The sequence below is a fragment of the Nyctibius grandis genome, chromosome 17 (genome assembly GCF_013368605.1).
Source record: "Nyctibius grandis isolate bNycGra1 chromosome 17, bNycGra1.pri, whole genome shotgun sequence".
In the NCBI taxonomy this organism is placed as follows: domain Eukaryota; kingdom Metazoa; phylum Chordata; class Aves; order Nyctibiiformes; family Nyctibiidae; genus Nyctibius; species Nyctibius grandis.
Window position 1 is genome coordinate 1,747,789 of NC_090674.1, and position 15,118 is coordinate 1,762,906.

A 15,118-nucleotide genomic window follows, 5' to 3' on the forward strand; every position below is an offset into this window, starting at 1 on the left:
ACCCTGCAGCTGGACACGTTCACAGCTCCAACCCTGAATTATCCCTCCTGGATAATCTCCTGGATCTGGGATAGTCCCAGTCTAGACAAGGAGTAAACAGCCCCTGGGCCAGCCCCCAGTGTCACCCATCTTCCCCATTAACCCTCCCTCGCTTTTGGGATCAAAGAGGGGGGTTTGGGGGGATGTTGGGGATGGGGCAGCCATGGAGCGGGGGGAGGACTTTGGGGGTTTTTCCCCTCCACCCCCAGCAATCACCGACGGGTCGGCCGTGGCGTAACCCGGGGTCTCAAAGGGGGTCACGGCGGAGCCCTAAAAATAGGAATCCATGGCGGGGGGTGCGCAGTGACTCCTCCTCCCTGCAGCTTTTTGGCCTGGGAAGCTCCGATTCCAAAGCATTTGGGTGACCCCGAGCGGGGCTGGCACGGGGAGAAGGGGGTGAGACACCCCCCTCCCCACTCCCTGCCAGGCCCCTGCGAACCGCAGTCACAAGTGCAATGAGTTGCCCAGTGCTTGTGCTCCCCTGGGGTTTGTCCGGCTGCCGGGGGGGGGGGGCTGATGGCTGTGCGCCCCCCCCCCCCCGCAAACCGACATTCATCAGCTTTTATTTCAATTTTATTTCAATTTATTTTGTGGTTTTTTTTTTACAGAAACGGCCCTTTTTTTCCCTATTTGCGCCGGGGCCCCGCCAAGTCACGTGAGACGAAGCCGCTCGGCCGGGATTTGGCTGCCGGGTGCGCGTCGGTACCGGGGAAGGGGGGGATGCCCCCCTAGGCCTGACCTTTGCCCTATATCCCTTCCCGAATTGGGGGGGGCAGCACCAGATTCTGGGGGGGTGTTTGCAGGAGGCAGCGCTCGCTCGCTCGCCCCTTTATTTTTGTTCCCCGCAGTGGCTGGAGGGGGAAGGTGGAGCCTGGGGCCATCCCCGCGGGCAGGTGCTGCATGGCGGTGGGTGCCGGGCCCCTCGGACCCTTCCCCGGCTCCCCTTCCCTGCATGACTTCCCTTATCCCCCCCAAACCAGACCCCGCAGCGTACGGGGCTCCCCCCCCGGCGGGGTCCCTCCGGTTATCGATCTGGCGCTGGGAGCTGCGGCCGGGTGCTTGGCCTGCGTCCTCACCAACCCCCTCGAGGTGGTCAAGACTCGGCTTCAGCTCCAGGGCGAGTTACAGCCCCCCGGTACCTACCCCCGGCCTTACCGGGGGGTTCTGCGGGCGCTGGGGGCCGTATGCCTAGCCGACGGGGTGCGGGGGCTGCAGAAGGGCCTGGCCGCTGGGCTCCTCTACCAGGGGCTCATGAACGGCGTTCGGTTTTATTGCTACTCCCGCGCCGAGGACGCCGGCTGGACCCGGTATCCCGGTGGGACCGTGGCTGCCGGGGCCGTAGCCGGGGCGGTGGGAGCCGTCGTGGGCAGCCCCGCGTACCTGGTGAGTGCTGCTCTGCCCCATGAGCCCTCGCGTTGGTGGGGGGGTGGGGGGGGGGCATTTTGGGGACCCCCCCCCAAAAGCATTGGCCAACCCGGAGCTGCTGCATCCTACAAACGCCGGCTCAGTGCATCCCTTCTCCCCATGCTTTGCTTTGCACCCCCAAAAATGTGGGGCTGCTTTGTGCACAATCCCCCCCCCAAATCCACCCTCTCCTGGAAATCCGAGTGGAGAACCCCCCTCATAAGGAAATTGGGGGGGTTTCCCCCTTTTTTGGGAGTTTTCCCCTTTTTTTGGGGGGTGCAGAGCTCAAAGGGGGAGATGCAGCAAGTGTTTGTGAGGGCCCTTTGCCCTGGGGTGGTGGGGGAAAAATGGGGTTCAAAGTTTGAAGGTGCTGCTTGGCAACACATCTGGGCCCCCCACATCTGCTGGAGGGGCTCAGAACCCCCCCAAAAGCTGCTGAGATGAGGGGAACTGCAGCCTGTCCCCATGTGTCCCTTTGGGGGGGGACTTGTCACCCAGTGTTGTGTGCCCCCCCCCCCGCCTTCCCCAGGTCAAGACCCACCTCCAAGCCCAGACGCTGGCGGCCGTGGCCGTGGGCCACCAGCACAACCACGAGGTGAGTGGGGATGGGGTTGGGGGGGGGACACGATTCAGTGGCACCATGGCTGTGCACGCGGTGAGGACGACGCTATTTTGGCCACTGGGTATTTAAAGCTGCTGTTTGGCCCCGTTTAGACGCTATAAATAACGGCGTGAGGATGGAGAGGGGGTGACGGGGACGTGGAGCTGTGACACGGGATCTGGACACCCCTCAGGACCGGTGTCACCCCCCCAGAGCCACGGTGGCTTCGTGCACGGAAATTTTGCACGGAAATTTTGCTGGGGTGGGAAATTTTACCGCAGTAGGATGCACCAGTCCCATTTTTTTACTAATTCCTTCTCTTCCCCAGAGCATCTCTGGGGCTTTCGAGAGCATCTACAAGCAGCACGGGGTGGCGGGGCTGTGGCGAGGGGTGACGGGCGCCATCCCCCGCGTGGCCGTGGGCTCGGCAGCCCAGCTGGCCACCTTTGCCTCCGCCAAGGACTGGGTCTGCGAGCGCCAGGTGAGGAGGGATGAGGAACACGTGCCCGGCCCCGGCCCCATCGCTCACCCCGGGGGGGGTTTTTTGGAGGGGGAGAGCTGACGCCGGCGCTTCCCGCAGTGGTTCGGGGAGGGCAGCTGGGCCGCGGTGCTGGCGGGGGGCATGGTGAGCGGCGTGGCCGTGGCGGTGACGATGACGCCCTTCGACGTGGTCAGCACTCGGCTTTACAACCAGCCGGTGGAGCCCGATGGCACGGTAAGGCCGTGGGGCAACAAAAAATAGGGGATGGAGACACGGCTCCTTCCACGGCTCGCAGCCGGCTCCTCTCTCCCCAGGGCAAGCTCTACCGGGGGTTTTTGGATTGCGTCCTCCAAATCGCCGGCAAGGAGGGGCTGCTGGGCCTGTACAAGGGCATCGGCGCCGTCTACCTCCGCCTCGGCCCCCACACCGTCCTCAGCCTCTTCTTTTGGGACGAGCTCAGGAAGCTGGTGCAGCCCCCGTAGCCCCTGGGGCCGGAGGATCGGGGATCCCGGCCTCGCCTCCGCTGTTAATAAAGGGGTTTTTTTCTATTTTTTGGCATCGTTTTGGGGTCTTGGGGTGGTGCAAATAGAGGAGGGGGGGGATTGTGACCTGAAACGCTGCCATGCATCGGGCTGGAGAGGATAACAGTGACGCCAGGGCCAGGGGGGATTAAAGATGCTGGCGGTCCCGGGGCCCCGCCATGTGCATCCCATCCCAGCATCCTTCCCCACCCTAATTTTCCCCTCCATGGGGCAGCTGGAGCTCAGTTGCTCTGAGCAGGGCTCCAGCTGCCCTCACTTGCCCCAGCAATGATTTACTAGCCATGGGGGTGGCTCTCAGCCTCCGCCCTGTGGACCTTGGAGCTGGGGCCTGGCTCCACCGTGGCTCCTCTCCACTGAAAATGTTTTTTCTGGGGTCGTGGCTGCCGGCGTTGCCCGGGCTGGCATGGGGCTGGGCGCTGCTAGATACGCTCCTGCAAGGTGAGAGCCCTCGGGGTGGCACGGGGACAGCTTGGGGACACCCTGGGGGACGCTGGTGACCCGCTGCTGCCTTTTCCCCCCGCAGGGTTGGTGGGTGCCTGTGCTGTCTCGGTGCTCTGCAGCCTTGTGAAGGTTTATCTCTACATCCAGTGCCTGAAGTAAGCACCGGCCCTTCGTTCCTGGGGGGGTTCGTTTTGGGGAGCTGCTTTTGGGATCAGCTTTTGGGATCTGCTAACAGGATCTGCTGTCGGGCAGCTCTCAGCACCCATGGGTGCTGGTGGTGGGCTGAGCAGGGCAGGGGCTGCGCCCTCCTCTCCCCACTGCAAAGCACCGGGTTGTCTCCAAGGCTGTCGCCCCATTTTGGGGTGGTGGCAGAGGAGGAAGGGGACATCCCGCCTGGCTCAGCGTGTCCCCCCCTCGCCGTCCCCAGCGACCCGGAGAGGCAGGCGGAGAAGGAGGCGATCGGGGCGCAGCGGCGGGCGCTGGAGCCGCTGCACGTGGCGGTGCTGACAGGTGTGCTGGCGCTCGTGGGGCCGCGCGTGGCCGCGCTTGTGGTGCTGGAGTTCTCCCTGCGCGCCGTCTCCACCGTCCTCTCCCTCGGCAAGGTGAGGCGGGATGGAGGGGGGAAACTGAGGCACGGCGGGGCGGTGGCGTGGAGGGAGGGGAATCGCTTCGCAGCCGCGCATCCCCTCGCTGCTGTGCAACCTCTGCGGGGAGGATGAGGATGGCTGGCGTGGAGAACACCACACGTCGCTTTGCAGCCGAGCAGCCTTATGGCAGCAACCTTCTCGCTGTCTACAACTGCCACAAAGGAGGGTGGGGCGAGGTGGGGGTCGGTCTCCTCCCAGGTAACAAGTGATGGGATGAGTGGAAACGGCCTCAAGTTGCACCAGGGGGGATTTAGATTGGAGATCAGGGACAATTTCTTCATGGAAAGGGTTGTCAAGTGTTGGAACAGGCTGCCCAGGGCAGTGGTGGAGTCCCCATCCCCAGGGGGATTTAAAAGCCTCCTGAGACCCCCCCCCGCAGTGCTGCGTCCAGCTCTGGGGCCCCCAACAGAAGAAGGACACGGAGCTGTTGGAGCGAGTCCAGAGGAGGCCACGGAGATGCTCAGAGGGCTGGAGCCCCTCTGCTGTGGAGACAGGCTGAGAGAGCTGGGGCTGTTCAGCCTGGAGAAGAGAAGGCTCCGGGGAGACCTTCTAGCACCTTCCAATGCCTGAAGGGGCTACAGGAAAGCTGGAGAGGGGCTTTTAACAAGGGTATGGAGTGACAGGACAAGGGGGAACGGTTTTAAACTGCAAGAGGGGAGATTGAGATGAGATCTGAGGAAGAAATTCTTTGCTGTGAGGGTGGTGAGACCCTGGCCCAGGCTGCCCAGAGCAGCTGTGGCTGCCCCCTCCCTGGCAGTGTTCAAGGCCAGGTTGGATGGGGCTTGGAGCAACCTGGTCTGGTGGAAGGTGTCCCTGCCCATGGCAGGGGGGTTGGAACTGGATGGGCTTTAAGGTCCCTCCAACCCAAACCAGTCTGTGGTTCTGTCCCCTCGCTGCTCTGCACTGACGGTGCCATCCTGCTCCCGCAGGGCGTCCACAGCACCCACCTCCACCTGCTGTGCCAGTTCTCGCTGGGCTGCGGGGTGTCCTGCGGCCTCACCTTCTTGCTGGAAGGGGCTCCCCACGCCACCTGCAACCTGGCGCTGGCCGCGGGGCTAGCGGGGCTGTTGGCCACCTATGCCCGGCGTCTGGCTCGGCACGTCTGTACCCTCTACGAGCTGCACATCCGAGGGCGTTACTGCGGCGTCTGCATCCTCCTCCTCACCGCCGGGCACGGCATCCCCCGGCTGCTCCGCAACGCTCTGGCTGTGGCCTTCGCCGTGGGTGACCTGGCCGCTGTGGCCCTCATCAACCGGGACTTCCTCTCGGCGGCCGAGGCCGTGCGCTTCTGGACGCCGCTCACCATCTGCTACACGCTGCTGGTCATCTACATGCAGGGTGAGAAGGGGCCCGGACCCCCGATTATGGGGGGTTCTGGGGGGGGGTGAGTGGGGTGTGTCCCAGTATGGGGCATCCTGGGGCTGTATGGGGGGTATATGGGGCACCCTGGGGGTATATGGGGGCACAGGGGCATCCTGGGGCTGTATGGGGACACATGGGGCATCCTGGGGCTGTATGGGGGCACATAGGGCATCCGGGGCTGTATGGGGCAGTATGGGCCATCCTGGGGCTATATACAAAGCCACCCCGTAGCACCCCTGCAGCGCACGGTGTCCCCGGGCTGTGGCGGTGGCGAGGGGACAGGGTCCCCCCCTCAGCGGCCGTGTCCCCGCAGAGGAGCCGGCGCAGGGCGCGGGCGGGCGGGCGCGGTACCGGACCGTGCTGGTGCGCATGGGCGGCCTCTTCATCCTCCTCCTCACCGTGGGCCGCTGGGCCGACGTCCTCCATGTCCTGGTCTCGCTGCTCGGAGAGCTCTGGTGCCTGCTCCGCGCTGGCGCCATGCTGGAGGCGAGCCGGCGGCAGGTGAGACGGGGCCACTGCGCTGCCACGACGCCGGGGTGAGGGGCTGGCGGCGGCCCCGAGGCCACGGTGAGGGGCTGGCGGCGGCCCTGAGGTTATGGTGAGGGGCTAGCAGTAACCCTGAGGTCACGGTGAGGGGCTGGCTGTAGCCTCGAGGCCATGGTGAGGGGCCTTTCTGCTTCTCTTCTCCCATCTCCCCACAGGATTTCGCCCAGCAGCCTCGGCTGGATCGGCAATCGGGATCGAAGGAGGCGTCGTGACACGCCGTGGGGTGTCACCAGGCATCAGAAACTCAGGGTGGCTTTGCCCAGCTCCCCAAAATGTGGGACCCCCCCCCCTCCCAAATCCTCCCCGTCACACATCCCCCGTGGGGATAAAGGCAAAAGGACTCGGAAGGTTCTCGACCCCGTCCCGTGGGGTAGGGGAGGTTGGGGGGATGCCAACGCAGCCCCTGGTTTTGGGGGCACCCCGTGACGCTGCGGCGGTGGTAGAGGTTTGCTCCCTGGTCCCGCTGGGTACGCGGGATGCTGACGGATGTCCCCGTCCTTGGTGGCTGTGGGGTCACGGTGCAGGGGCCTCCAGGGACTTGTAAATCTCAGAGAATAAAGGTTTTTCCAGCAAAATCCGTGGGCAGAGTGAGCTGGGGGCCTGTTGGGACCAAGAGGGGCTCAGGGACGGCCGTGGTGCAGCTCTTTGGGGGAGGTGGGCAGTGCGGTTCCTCCTTGGGAAGGGAAACTGAGGCACGGAGTGGGGAACCCTCTGGCTGAGAGCTGCCCCCGTGCCTCAGTTTCCCCACCTGGCTGCAGCTGGCCGTATGGGGCATCCTGGGGGGGTATAGGGGGTATATGGGGCATCCTGGGGGTGTATAGGGGTATATGGGGCATCCTGGGGGTGTATGGGGGCACAGGGGTTATATGGGGCTGTATAGGGGACCTATGGGGCACCCTGAGGACATATGGGGCACCCCAGGGTGCATGGGGCACCCTGAGGACCTATAGGGCACCCTAAGGACCTATGGGGCATCCTGGGGGGGGGGTTGCACGGGGAACCCCATGTCCTATAGGGCACCCTGAGGACCTATAGGGCATCCTAGGGTGCATGGGGCACCCTGAGGACACGTGCCCCCCGCCTCTGCAGGCAGGGGGAGGAGGGAGGGAGGAAGAGGAGGAGGAGGAGGAGGGAGGGAGGAAGGGGCGGTGATGCCGCCGGCTCTGCCTCCCCGCCGGGCCGGGCAGGGCGCGTCCGCGGAGCGCACGGAGGGACCCCACGGGCTGCCCAGGTAGGGGACAGGGACACCCCACCCCCTCCCCCCCGAGGGGCTGGCGGGGCTGCAGGGCCACCTCCGGGCAGGCGACCCCCCCCGGGTAGGGGACACCCCCAGGTAGGGGACACCTCAGATATAGGATTGGGGACACCCCCGGGTAGGGGACAGGGGACACCCCAAGATGGGACGTGGGAACCCCCAGGTGATGGGATAAGGATGGCAGAGCTGTCCTGGGATGGGACAAGGGGACCAAGAGCCACCCCCAGGTAGGGGACACCCCCAGGTAGGGGACAGGGGACACCCCCAGGTAGGGGACACCTCAAATATAGGATTGGGGACACCCCAGGTAGGGGGTAGGGGACACCCCTAGGTATGGGATTGGGGACACCCCCAGGTTAGGGGACAGGGGGCTCTCAGGCAGGGGGCGACACAGTGGGGTCACCACCACTTAGGGGACATGGCACGCCCAGGTAGGGGACAGGGGGCTGTGGGGCTAGCCTGAGGGGGACAGGGGATTGCGGGGGGGCTGTAAGGCAATCCCCCCCGGTAAGGGACAAGGGGACAGCAGGGCCACGGGGGGAAGGGACAAGGGGACACCAAGGGCTGTGTCCCCACACCCTGTCCCTTCTCCCTTGGGCGCCCTCAAAGCGCTCTCCGAGAGGCCCCCAGGGCTGGGGACAGAGGTGGGGGACAGCTGTAGGAGCGCCACGTCCCATCCCAATTTGGGGGGGGGGTATTGGGGGGGGGGGGGGGTGTGCCCCATAAGTGGCCCCGTTCCCATCGGTCCCACCTGGGTTCCCACCCCAGGAGATTTCGGGGCGATTCTTGCAGGGAAACCGCGGGGGGGCAGGGGGGCCCTTCCCAACGTGGCCCCGAAACAGGCTGGAGCTATGGGGGGGGGACACACCCCATTAAAAAGGGGGGGGCAAACCCCATTAATGCCCCCCTCAAGCCTCGACCACCCCGACAGCCCCTCGGCTGAGCTTATGGGGGGAACTGGGGGGTACCACGATGGGGCCGCCGGATCCCGTCAGCCCCCGGCACAAAGAGGAATGCGCCGAGCACATGGTTCCCATTAGCCCCGGAGTTTGGGGTTGGTTTTTTTTTGTTCTTTTCTTTTTTTTTTGGGTTGTTTTTTTTATGATTATTATTATTTTTCCCCCTTATTTTCTGCAGCTCGGGCGAGGAGAAGCGGCGGCTCCTGCGGGAGAGGATTTGAGCGGCCGGGCGAAGGCTGGCAGCGCCGGAGCCCCTTTGGGGTTTCGGAGCCCCTTTGGGTTTTTGGAGCCCGTTTGGGGTTTCGCCGACGGGGAAGGAGGGAGCCAGAGCTTTTTTTTTTTCCCTTTTTAATCCCTTCCCCTGCTTGAGTCAGAGGCTGAAGTCACGACGTGCCCATCCCGAAGCTTTCCCCCCCTCCCGTGACTGGCTGCGCCCCAAAAGGATGCACCGACAGCCGTGAGCGGGATTTGGGGGGAGCAAAGCCACCCCGCGCCGGGGTATGAGACCGGGCAACTCATCACACAGGTATTTTTCACCTCGGGGATGAATCCTACTTCACCAGCCCTGGGGGTTTCACCCCCCTCCGGCCCCAAACCATCCCGTTTGGGAAGGGGAAGCTTCGTCCCAGCTGCTTTTCCCGTTGGGAAGCTGAACAAACAGCCCTTTTCCTTCCCGAGCGGGGTTTTATCGGGGTCGGGCGCATCCTGCCGGCACCGCTGGGCAACGCTTGGTGACGGGGACGCGGCGATTCGTGGCATCGTGCCTCGGTTTTCCCATCTGCAAAAAATAAAGGGGGGGGGATGCCCTGAGCTGGGAGTGATTAGTGGGGAAATGGGGGTAAGCGGGGAGCCAGGGGACCCCAAAACACCCCAAAAAAAGGGTTTGCAAAAGCCGATCCTATTGCAACCCCGTTTTTAAGAGGAAAGGTGGGATTTTTTCCTGCTGCCCACAGCGAGTTTAATCCCAGGTGGGGGCAATAAAAGGAAATAAAGGGGGTTAAAGTGCTCACAAAAGGGCAGGGGTGCCACAGGGGTGTGAAAACAGGAGATTTTGGTCGCTGCTTCACCAGGACCCCTTTTTACCCTGAGTCCTCCCAGGCACGAGACCGTTTATTGCCGTGACGTGGGACGGGGACGCTCGTTCCTTCTCCCTTTCCGGGAGGGAGGCGGGTTGAGGCCGAAGGGCGGCACGGCTGCAGGAGCTCCCCCGGGTTTTGCTCCTTTTTATCTTCTTTTCCCCCAAAATCGAACCCAGGTCCAGCCCTTCCGCGGCTTCGGCGATGCTGCCGGGGAAAGCAGAGAAGAGGATCGCTTCGTCCATCTTCATCACCCTGGTGCCACCGCGGAGGGAGGCGGCCACCAAGGAGAAAACCCAACAGGAGCCGCAGCCGGATGGTGCTGAGGTCCCAGGTACCCAGCGCCCCCGGACCCCACCGCTGCGGCCCCCCGTGTTGCCCAACGGAGGTGAGGGGTGTCCGCGGGGGACGGCGAGCGGCGCCGGGAGGATGATGATGGTGCCGAGGACGCTGCGGAGATGCTTTGCTAAAGGATGGGCGTGCAGGCAGGGAGGGATGTGGGGGGTTTTTTGGGGGGGTTATTCCCCGAATCCCCGCACCCACCCCGGGATGGATCCGGCTGCTGGGGAAGGGCTGTGTTTGCTCTCCATCGCCGGGCGCTTATCGGTGCTGTTTGTCCCCTCCGTCCCAGACAGCGTTTGCTTTTGGGGCAGGTCGGCGAGCGCTGCTGCAAAGCTGTCGCTGTGTTATTGCGACCGGGCGTTATTACCCCCCTAAACCCGCCGTGTCTGGCTTTCGCCACAGAAACCCACCCAGCAGCCCCCGTGCCTTCATCCCCACCGGTCCTCGTCCTCTCCGAAGCTCCTCAGCCCTTGTCCGCGGAGGCGCTGGGTCCGGCGCTGCAGCAACTGGACCTCATGGCACCCACCACCCTCCAGGTGAGGACGATGGGGTGCAATCCCCCCAGTGCCTCAGTTTCCCCACCTGCAAGGGTATAAATATAACATGCTTTCGCTTTCCTTGCTCACCAGGCCCCTTCCGCCTTCCCCGCTGAACTGAGGCTGCCCAAATTTTGCCAGGAGCAAGCGGGCAAGTCGCAGGATGCAAACGGGTACCCAGAGAGGGATGGCTCCAGAGGTAAGCGCAGAGGGGAAACTGAGGTCCTCAGCTGGGGAAACTGAGGCACGCAGCGCCGAACTCCTCCTCTCCCTTCTTCCCACCGCAGACATCTGCGCCTTCTGCCACAAAGCGGTGGGGCCCCGGGAGCCGACGGTGGAGGCCATGCGGAAGCAATACCATGCCGACTGCTTCACCTGCCGGACCTGCCACCAGCTCCTGGCTGGCCAGCGCTACTACCAAAAAGATGGGCGTCCCACATGCGACACCTGCTACCAGGTACCTGTCCTCCCACGGGGACAACCGGCACCCTCGGGGAAGGTGGCAGGAGATACAGTCCCTTGAGGAGGGGAGCTGGCATCTCATGGAGGTGTTGGAGTGAGTCCAGAGGAGGGCGACCAAGCTGGTGAAGGGTCTGGAGGGTCTGACCTACGAGGAACGGCTGAGGGAGCTGAGGGTGTTTAGCCTGGAGAAGAGGAGGCTCAGAGGTGACCTTAGTGCAGTCTACAACTACCTGAAGGGAGGTTGTAGCGCAGTGGGAGTCGGCCTCTTCTCCCAGGCAACCAGCGATAGGACAAGAGGACACAGCCTCAAGCTTCGCCAGGGGAGGGTCAGGTTGGACATTAGGAAGCATTTCTTCTCAGCAAGGGTCATTAGACACTGAAAGGGGCTGCCCAGGGAGGTGGTGGAGTCACCATCTCTGGAGGTGTTTAAGAAAAGCCTGGACATGGCACTTAGTGCCCTGGTCTAGTTGCCATGGTGGTGTCAGGGCAATGGTTGGACTCGATGATCCCAGAGGGCTCTTCCAACCTGGTTGATTCTGTGATTCTGTGTGTGTGTGTGTGTGTGTGTGTGTGTCCCTAAACCCCAGGCCACGCTGGAGAAATGTGCCAAGTGCCGGGGGCTGATCGTGGAGCGCATCGTCCGTGCCCTGGGCAAGGGCTACCACCCCGGCTGCTTCTCCTGCGCCGCCTGCGGCCGGGCCATCGGCGCCGAGAGCTTCGCTGTGGATGAGCGGGGCGAGGTGTACTGCGTGGCCGACTTCTACAGGTCGGGGAGCACGGAAATGGGGGAGCATCCCCCACGTTGGGGTGGGTTCGGCTCACCCCCCAAGATCTCACGCCACTCCGGTTTGCTCCCGTCAGGAAATACGCAGCGGTTTGCAGCGCCTGTGAGCACCCCATCGTCCCCCGCGAGGACAAGGACACCTACAAGATCGAGTGCCTGGGACGCAGTTTCCATGAGAGCTGCTACCGCTGCGAGGTACAGTGTCCCCCCGAAAGCCGAGGGGTTTGGCACTGAGCCTTTGCAGAGCACGGCCACGGGGTTATTTTTTAACCACCAGTTTATCTTGCAAGCGACAGGGAGGGGGGAAAATAAATGAACTGGGCGAAAAGGACGATGCGTTGGGCCAGGAGAGCTTCAGCTTTTCACGCTTTTGATATAATTTGTTGGTTTTATCGTGTGCTGGGCGGTTTTGCAATATGGGATGCAACAACGGTCTCGCATGCAATGCAGCACGGGGACCCCTAAAACATGGCCTCCCTTTCCCCTCTCATCCCCAGAGCTGCGGGACGCCCCTGTCGCCGGAGCCGATGGAGACGGGGTGCTACCCCCTGGATGACCACCTCCTCTGCAAGTCCTGCCACGTCCGCCGGCGAAACGAGTCGTCCTGCTGAAACCCCACGGCTCGACCTTCGTCTTCCAGCGCCGGACACCAAAAAGGGGGTGCACCCACCGCGATACACCCCTGCGGCCGGTCCCAGGCGCCTGCTGCACCCCCAAATAGCTGCAGGACTGGTGTTTTCAGCACCAAAATGCACCCAGGACCCCGTCCTGCCGGGCGGAGAAGCGCAGATGTGGTGTCCTGGCACAGCTCCGCGCTCTTTACGAACATAAAAAGCCCTGGTAGAGCAGCGGTGGGGGAGAAACTGAGGTTTTGTTCACTTATTTCTTTTTTTAAACTCCTTTTCTGAGGCCGGTTTGGTTTCCTTGGGTGTTTTTTTTTTTTCCTTTCTTCTCGAGCTTCCTTGGGGTTTCATCTAAACATTTCTCTCTGCGGTGACGCAGGGAGCGGGCACTGATTTAGTTACTCGCAGTTAAATAAAAACCCCGAGTTTAAAAACCCCGAGTTAAAAAAAAAAAACTTTTCTTTCATCCACCCTGCATCCCAAACCCATAAAATGCAAGTTTAAAAATAAGGAGAAAAAATTTAAAAAGCCACTTTTTAGATTTTAAAAGTGTGGCAAGAGTCAGGGTGCTCGGGGCAGTAACGCGGCTGATTTTGGGATGCAGCGATCTGGCCCGGGGGAGAGCGGAGGGTCGTTTTTTTGGGGCTGGATTTGGGATTTTGTTCCGTGCCGTGGTGTTGATGAAAGGGTGTTTGGTGGTGAGGTTGTTGTTTTTTTTTTTTTTGCTGACAGCCCGCAGTCTGGGCTCCATCTCAACCAAGGCCCGGAGCCGGCAGAGGGCAGCTGGAGCACAAATTCCCCCATCAGGCAAAAAAACCTCCAGCTAAATGTTGTCTGTCTTATATCCGACAGCGCCGGGATGCCAGGAAAGACCGATAAGCCCATTTTTGCATGTTATCCAAGATGATATCAGTCTGCCATCAGAAACTTTTTGACCTGCTCTCAGTCCAAGCCCCAAACCGGCAGAAATTAAACCATTTCTCTGCTTGCCTGACATCCGTGTCACTGGTGCTTAGTGGGTTTTGTTTGTGAGGGCATTGGAGCAAGAAGGGTTTTTCTTTTTAACCAAAAGTGCTTAAAAAGCCACAAATGCAAGGACAAAACAGCAAAAGCATCTGAGATGATGTTTAATGCTTTCCTGATGAAAAAAAGGGAGCTGCTAAAAAAAAAAGAACAATCACCAAACCAGCAGCCGTACGCTTCTAAGTCACGGTGTATAACATCTGTCCAGCACGTGCTGTATTTATGAATGAAGGGGTTAATGTATAGTTAATGTATGGACTGGAGTCCGGCGGGCTGGTTGATTAATCACACCAAACCCCGCAACTATTTCCTGCTGACTCTCCCCATCTGCCGAAGCCTATTACTCAACCGTTGTTAATGCGCGTCTACGGCCCATCTAATCAGGTCGTAACTCGCTATAAACTTATTTATAAATAGGATGTTAATGTAAAGTTGCGGTCCGTGCCGGTCACGTAAGTAGGTGGCTTTGGGTCTGGCTGGGTGGGGACGCCGTGTCTCTCGCTGGGGAAGTCTCATGCTTGGAGTCAGCTCTCGCTTTCCCAAAGCCTCTCGCCCTGTGGGGGAAAACCAGGCACCAAAATGATGCTAAAAAAGTAAAAAATGACATGGGCAGACTTGGAAGTGGCTAAAGGGAAGCCCCAGAGAGCAAAGCAGTGCCCTTTTTTTTTTGGCAATACGGGTGTTTTTCCAAGCAAAGTTTTCAGGGAGGATGGAAATGCCAATGCTGAGCGATGCTTTAGATGCGTTATTGCATCTAAACCCTCTACGCAGCACCCTTGGGTGCTCAGCAAGCCACGCTACCCCGCCGCGGAGCTAACGGGGGGAAGGGGTCGGGTATTTCCCACACAGAGCAAGCCAGGATGGGCTGTTAGCACCGGGACTGCAGCGATTTTTGGCCAGAGGCAGGCAGGGAAAGGTTTTTATCGACATGAAGCCTTCGAGAAGATGCTGGAGGGAGAGCAGAAGGGACGCTGAAGCGGTGAGATTGGGTGTATTTTTCCAGGAGCGGAGGATGACAAGGGACAGGGATGGATGGACATGGAGGTAAGAGGATATAAGACTGATTTAAGCTGTTTTCTTCTCGGATGAGGGGAGAAGCATTACGAGCTGAGGCGTGGGGAGCCTGAAAAGCACAGCCCTGTGTTTTCCCCCAGGAGGATCTCGAGGAATTTCCAGCGCCGGCCAAGCTGTGGGGAGGAGATTTCACAGGGGGTGAGGCTGTGGAGCTGGGGCCCATCCTGCTGCCAAGCAAGCCCGCGTCGGCTGCAACGGCTCAGCCCCTTCTTGGGCTCCTCACCTCATTGCAAGCACTTTTTTTCTGCTAGCAAATATAAACCAAGTATAAATCACGCACAGAGCAATATGAAGCTCCTGCTCTGCCCTGGGAGCCCCTCAAAGCCTTGAAGACCCCCCCCAAGACCACCCAGGCATAAAACCCGCTCGAGGCCTCTCTTGTTTTATTCCAGTGGCAGTGCAAAAGGGGCAAAGAAGATCGTACGCCTTCGAATCGCGCTGGCCGGGCCCTGCCCTTCCCTCGGCTGCTGCAATAAACCCATATTTTCTTGCAATCCCTCTTGGCAGGCCAAGGAGAGCTGGGAGGGACCTGGCTGCCCTCCAAGGAGAAGCAAATGCAAATATTTCTTCACTTCAGGCTGGGTGCGGCCCAAGGATAAAATTTCCCCGGGCTTTCCCAGTGAAGGCATCGGATACCGTACCCCACTGCAAGCCCAGTTTGCTCCCAGGAATACAATGGTGTATCCCATTAAAAAAAACAAAACAAAACAACAAAACCCAAAGGTTTTCTTTTCTTGCAACTCTACAGACTGCCTGATTTTTAAAAAGAGCTTTTAAATTAAAGGAGGAGCTGACAGTCACGGACATAGTATTTTAAAATCAGGGGTCAAAGCGTTGCTTTGTAACAAATAAGGCCTTTTTGCAGGTTTTGTTTGAAAGCTGAAGGTTTTGGTGTGGCATGAGGAAAGCGAGCCCCTACAG

General features: G+C 60.8%; 3 protein-coding genes across 4 annotated transcripts; all 3 read left to right on the forward strand.

Annotated features, from left to right (window-relative positions):
• Positions 1–202: 202 nt before the first annotated feature.
• On the forward strand, positions 203–3,007 carry SLC25A34 (solute carrier family 25 member 34). The gene is made up of 7 exons (XM_068415084.1): positions 203–273; positions 888–932; positions 1,020–1,422; positions 1,973–2,038; positions 2,373–2,525; positions 2,625–2,759; positions 2,840–3,007. Exons 1-7 carry the CDS (start codon positions 203–205, stop codon positions 3,005–3,007), a joined length of 1,041 nt encoding a protein of 346 aa, XP_068271185.1.
• A 305-nt stretch (positions 3,008–3,312) lies between these two features.
• Positions 3,313–6,330, forward strand: TMEM82 (transmembrane protein 82). The gene is made up of 6 exons (XM_068414606.1): positions 3,313–3,505; positions 3,591–3,663; positions 3,936–4,110; positions 5,085–5,493; positions 5,831–6,018; positions 6,219–6,330. The coding sequence occupies exons 1-6, from the start codon at positions 3,349–3,351 to the stop codon at positions 6,273–6,275; spliced, it is 1,059 nt and encodes a 352-aa protein (XP_068270707.1). The 5' UTR covers positions 3,313–3,348; the 3' UTR covers positions 6,276–6,330.
• Positions 6,331–8,496: 2,166 nt separating this feature from the next.
• On the forward strand, positions 8,497–12,665 carry FBLIM1 (filamin binding LIM protein 1). Of its 2 annotated transcripts, none has more exons than XM_068414588.1 (8): positions 8,497–8,803; positions 9,533–9,741; positions 10,098–10,231; positions 10,325–10,430; positions 10,519–10,688; positions 11,281–11,459; positions 11,555–11,672; positions 11,975–12,665. In XM_068414588.1, exons 1-8 carry the CDS (start codon positions 8,778–8,780, stop codon positions 12,086–12,088), a joined length of 1,056 nt encoding a protein of 351 aa, XP_068270689.1. In that variant the 5' UTR covers positions 8,497–8,777; the 3' UTR covers positions 12,089–12,665. The 2 variants fall into 2 exon arrangements, with proteins under 2 accessions (XP_068270689.1, XP_068270691.1); XM_068414590.1 differs by having other exon boundaries at positions 9,533–9,687.
• Positions 12,666–15,118: the final 2,453 nt, after the last annotated feature.

Coding starts and splice junctions, on each gene's coding strand:
- SLC25A34 (XM_068415084.1), top strand. CDS start 203: ATGGAGCGGGGGGAGGACTTTGGGGGTTTTTCCCCTCCACCCCCAGCA. Junction 933..1,019: donor GGGGCCATCCCCGCGGGCAG/GTGCTGCATGGC, acceptor CCCCCAAACCAG/ACCCCGCAGCGTACGGGGCT. Junction 2,039..2,372: donor GCCACCAGCACAACCACGAG/GTGAGTGGGGAT, acceptor TCTCTTCCCCAG/AGCATCTCTGGGGCTTTCGA.
- TMEM82 (XM_068414606.1), top strand. CDS start 3,349: ATGGGGGTGGCTCTCAGCCTCCGCCCTGTGGACCTTGGAGCTGGGGCC. Junction 3,664..3,935: donor CTCTACATCCAGTGCCTGAA/GTAAGCACCGGC, acceptor CGCCGTCCCCAG/CGACCCGGAGAGGCAGGCGG. Junction 4,111..5,084: donor CCGTCCTCTCCCTCGGCAAG/GTGAGGCGGGAT, acceptor CTGCTCCCGCAG/GGCGTCCACAGCACCCACCT.
- FBLIM1 (XM_068414588.1), top strand. CDS start 8,778: ATGAGACCGGGCAACTCATCACACAG. Junction 10,431..10,518: donor AGAGAGGGATGGCTCCAGAG/GTAAGCGCAGAG, acceptor TTCCCACCGCAG/ACATCTGCGCCTTCTGCCAC. Junction 11,460..11,554: donor TGCGTGGCCGACTTCTACAG/GTCGGGGAGCAC, acceptor TGCTCCCGTCAG/GAAATACGCAGCGGTTTGCA.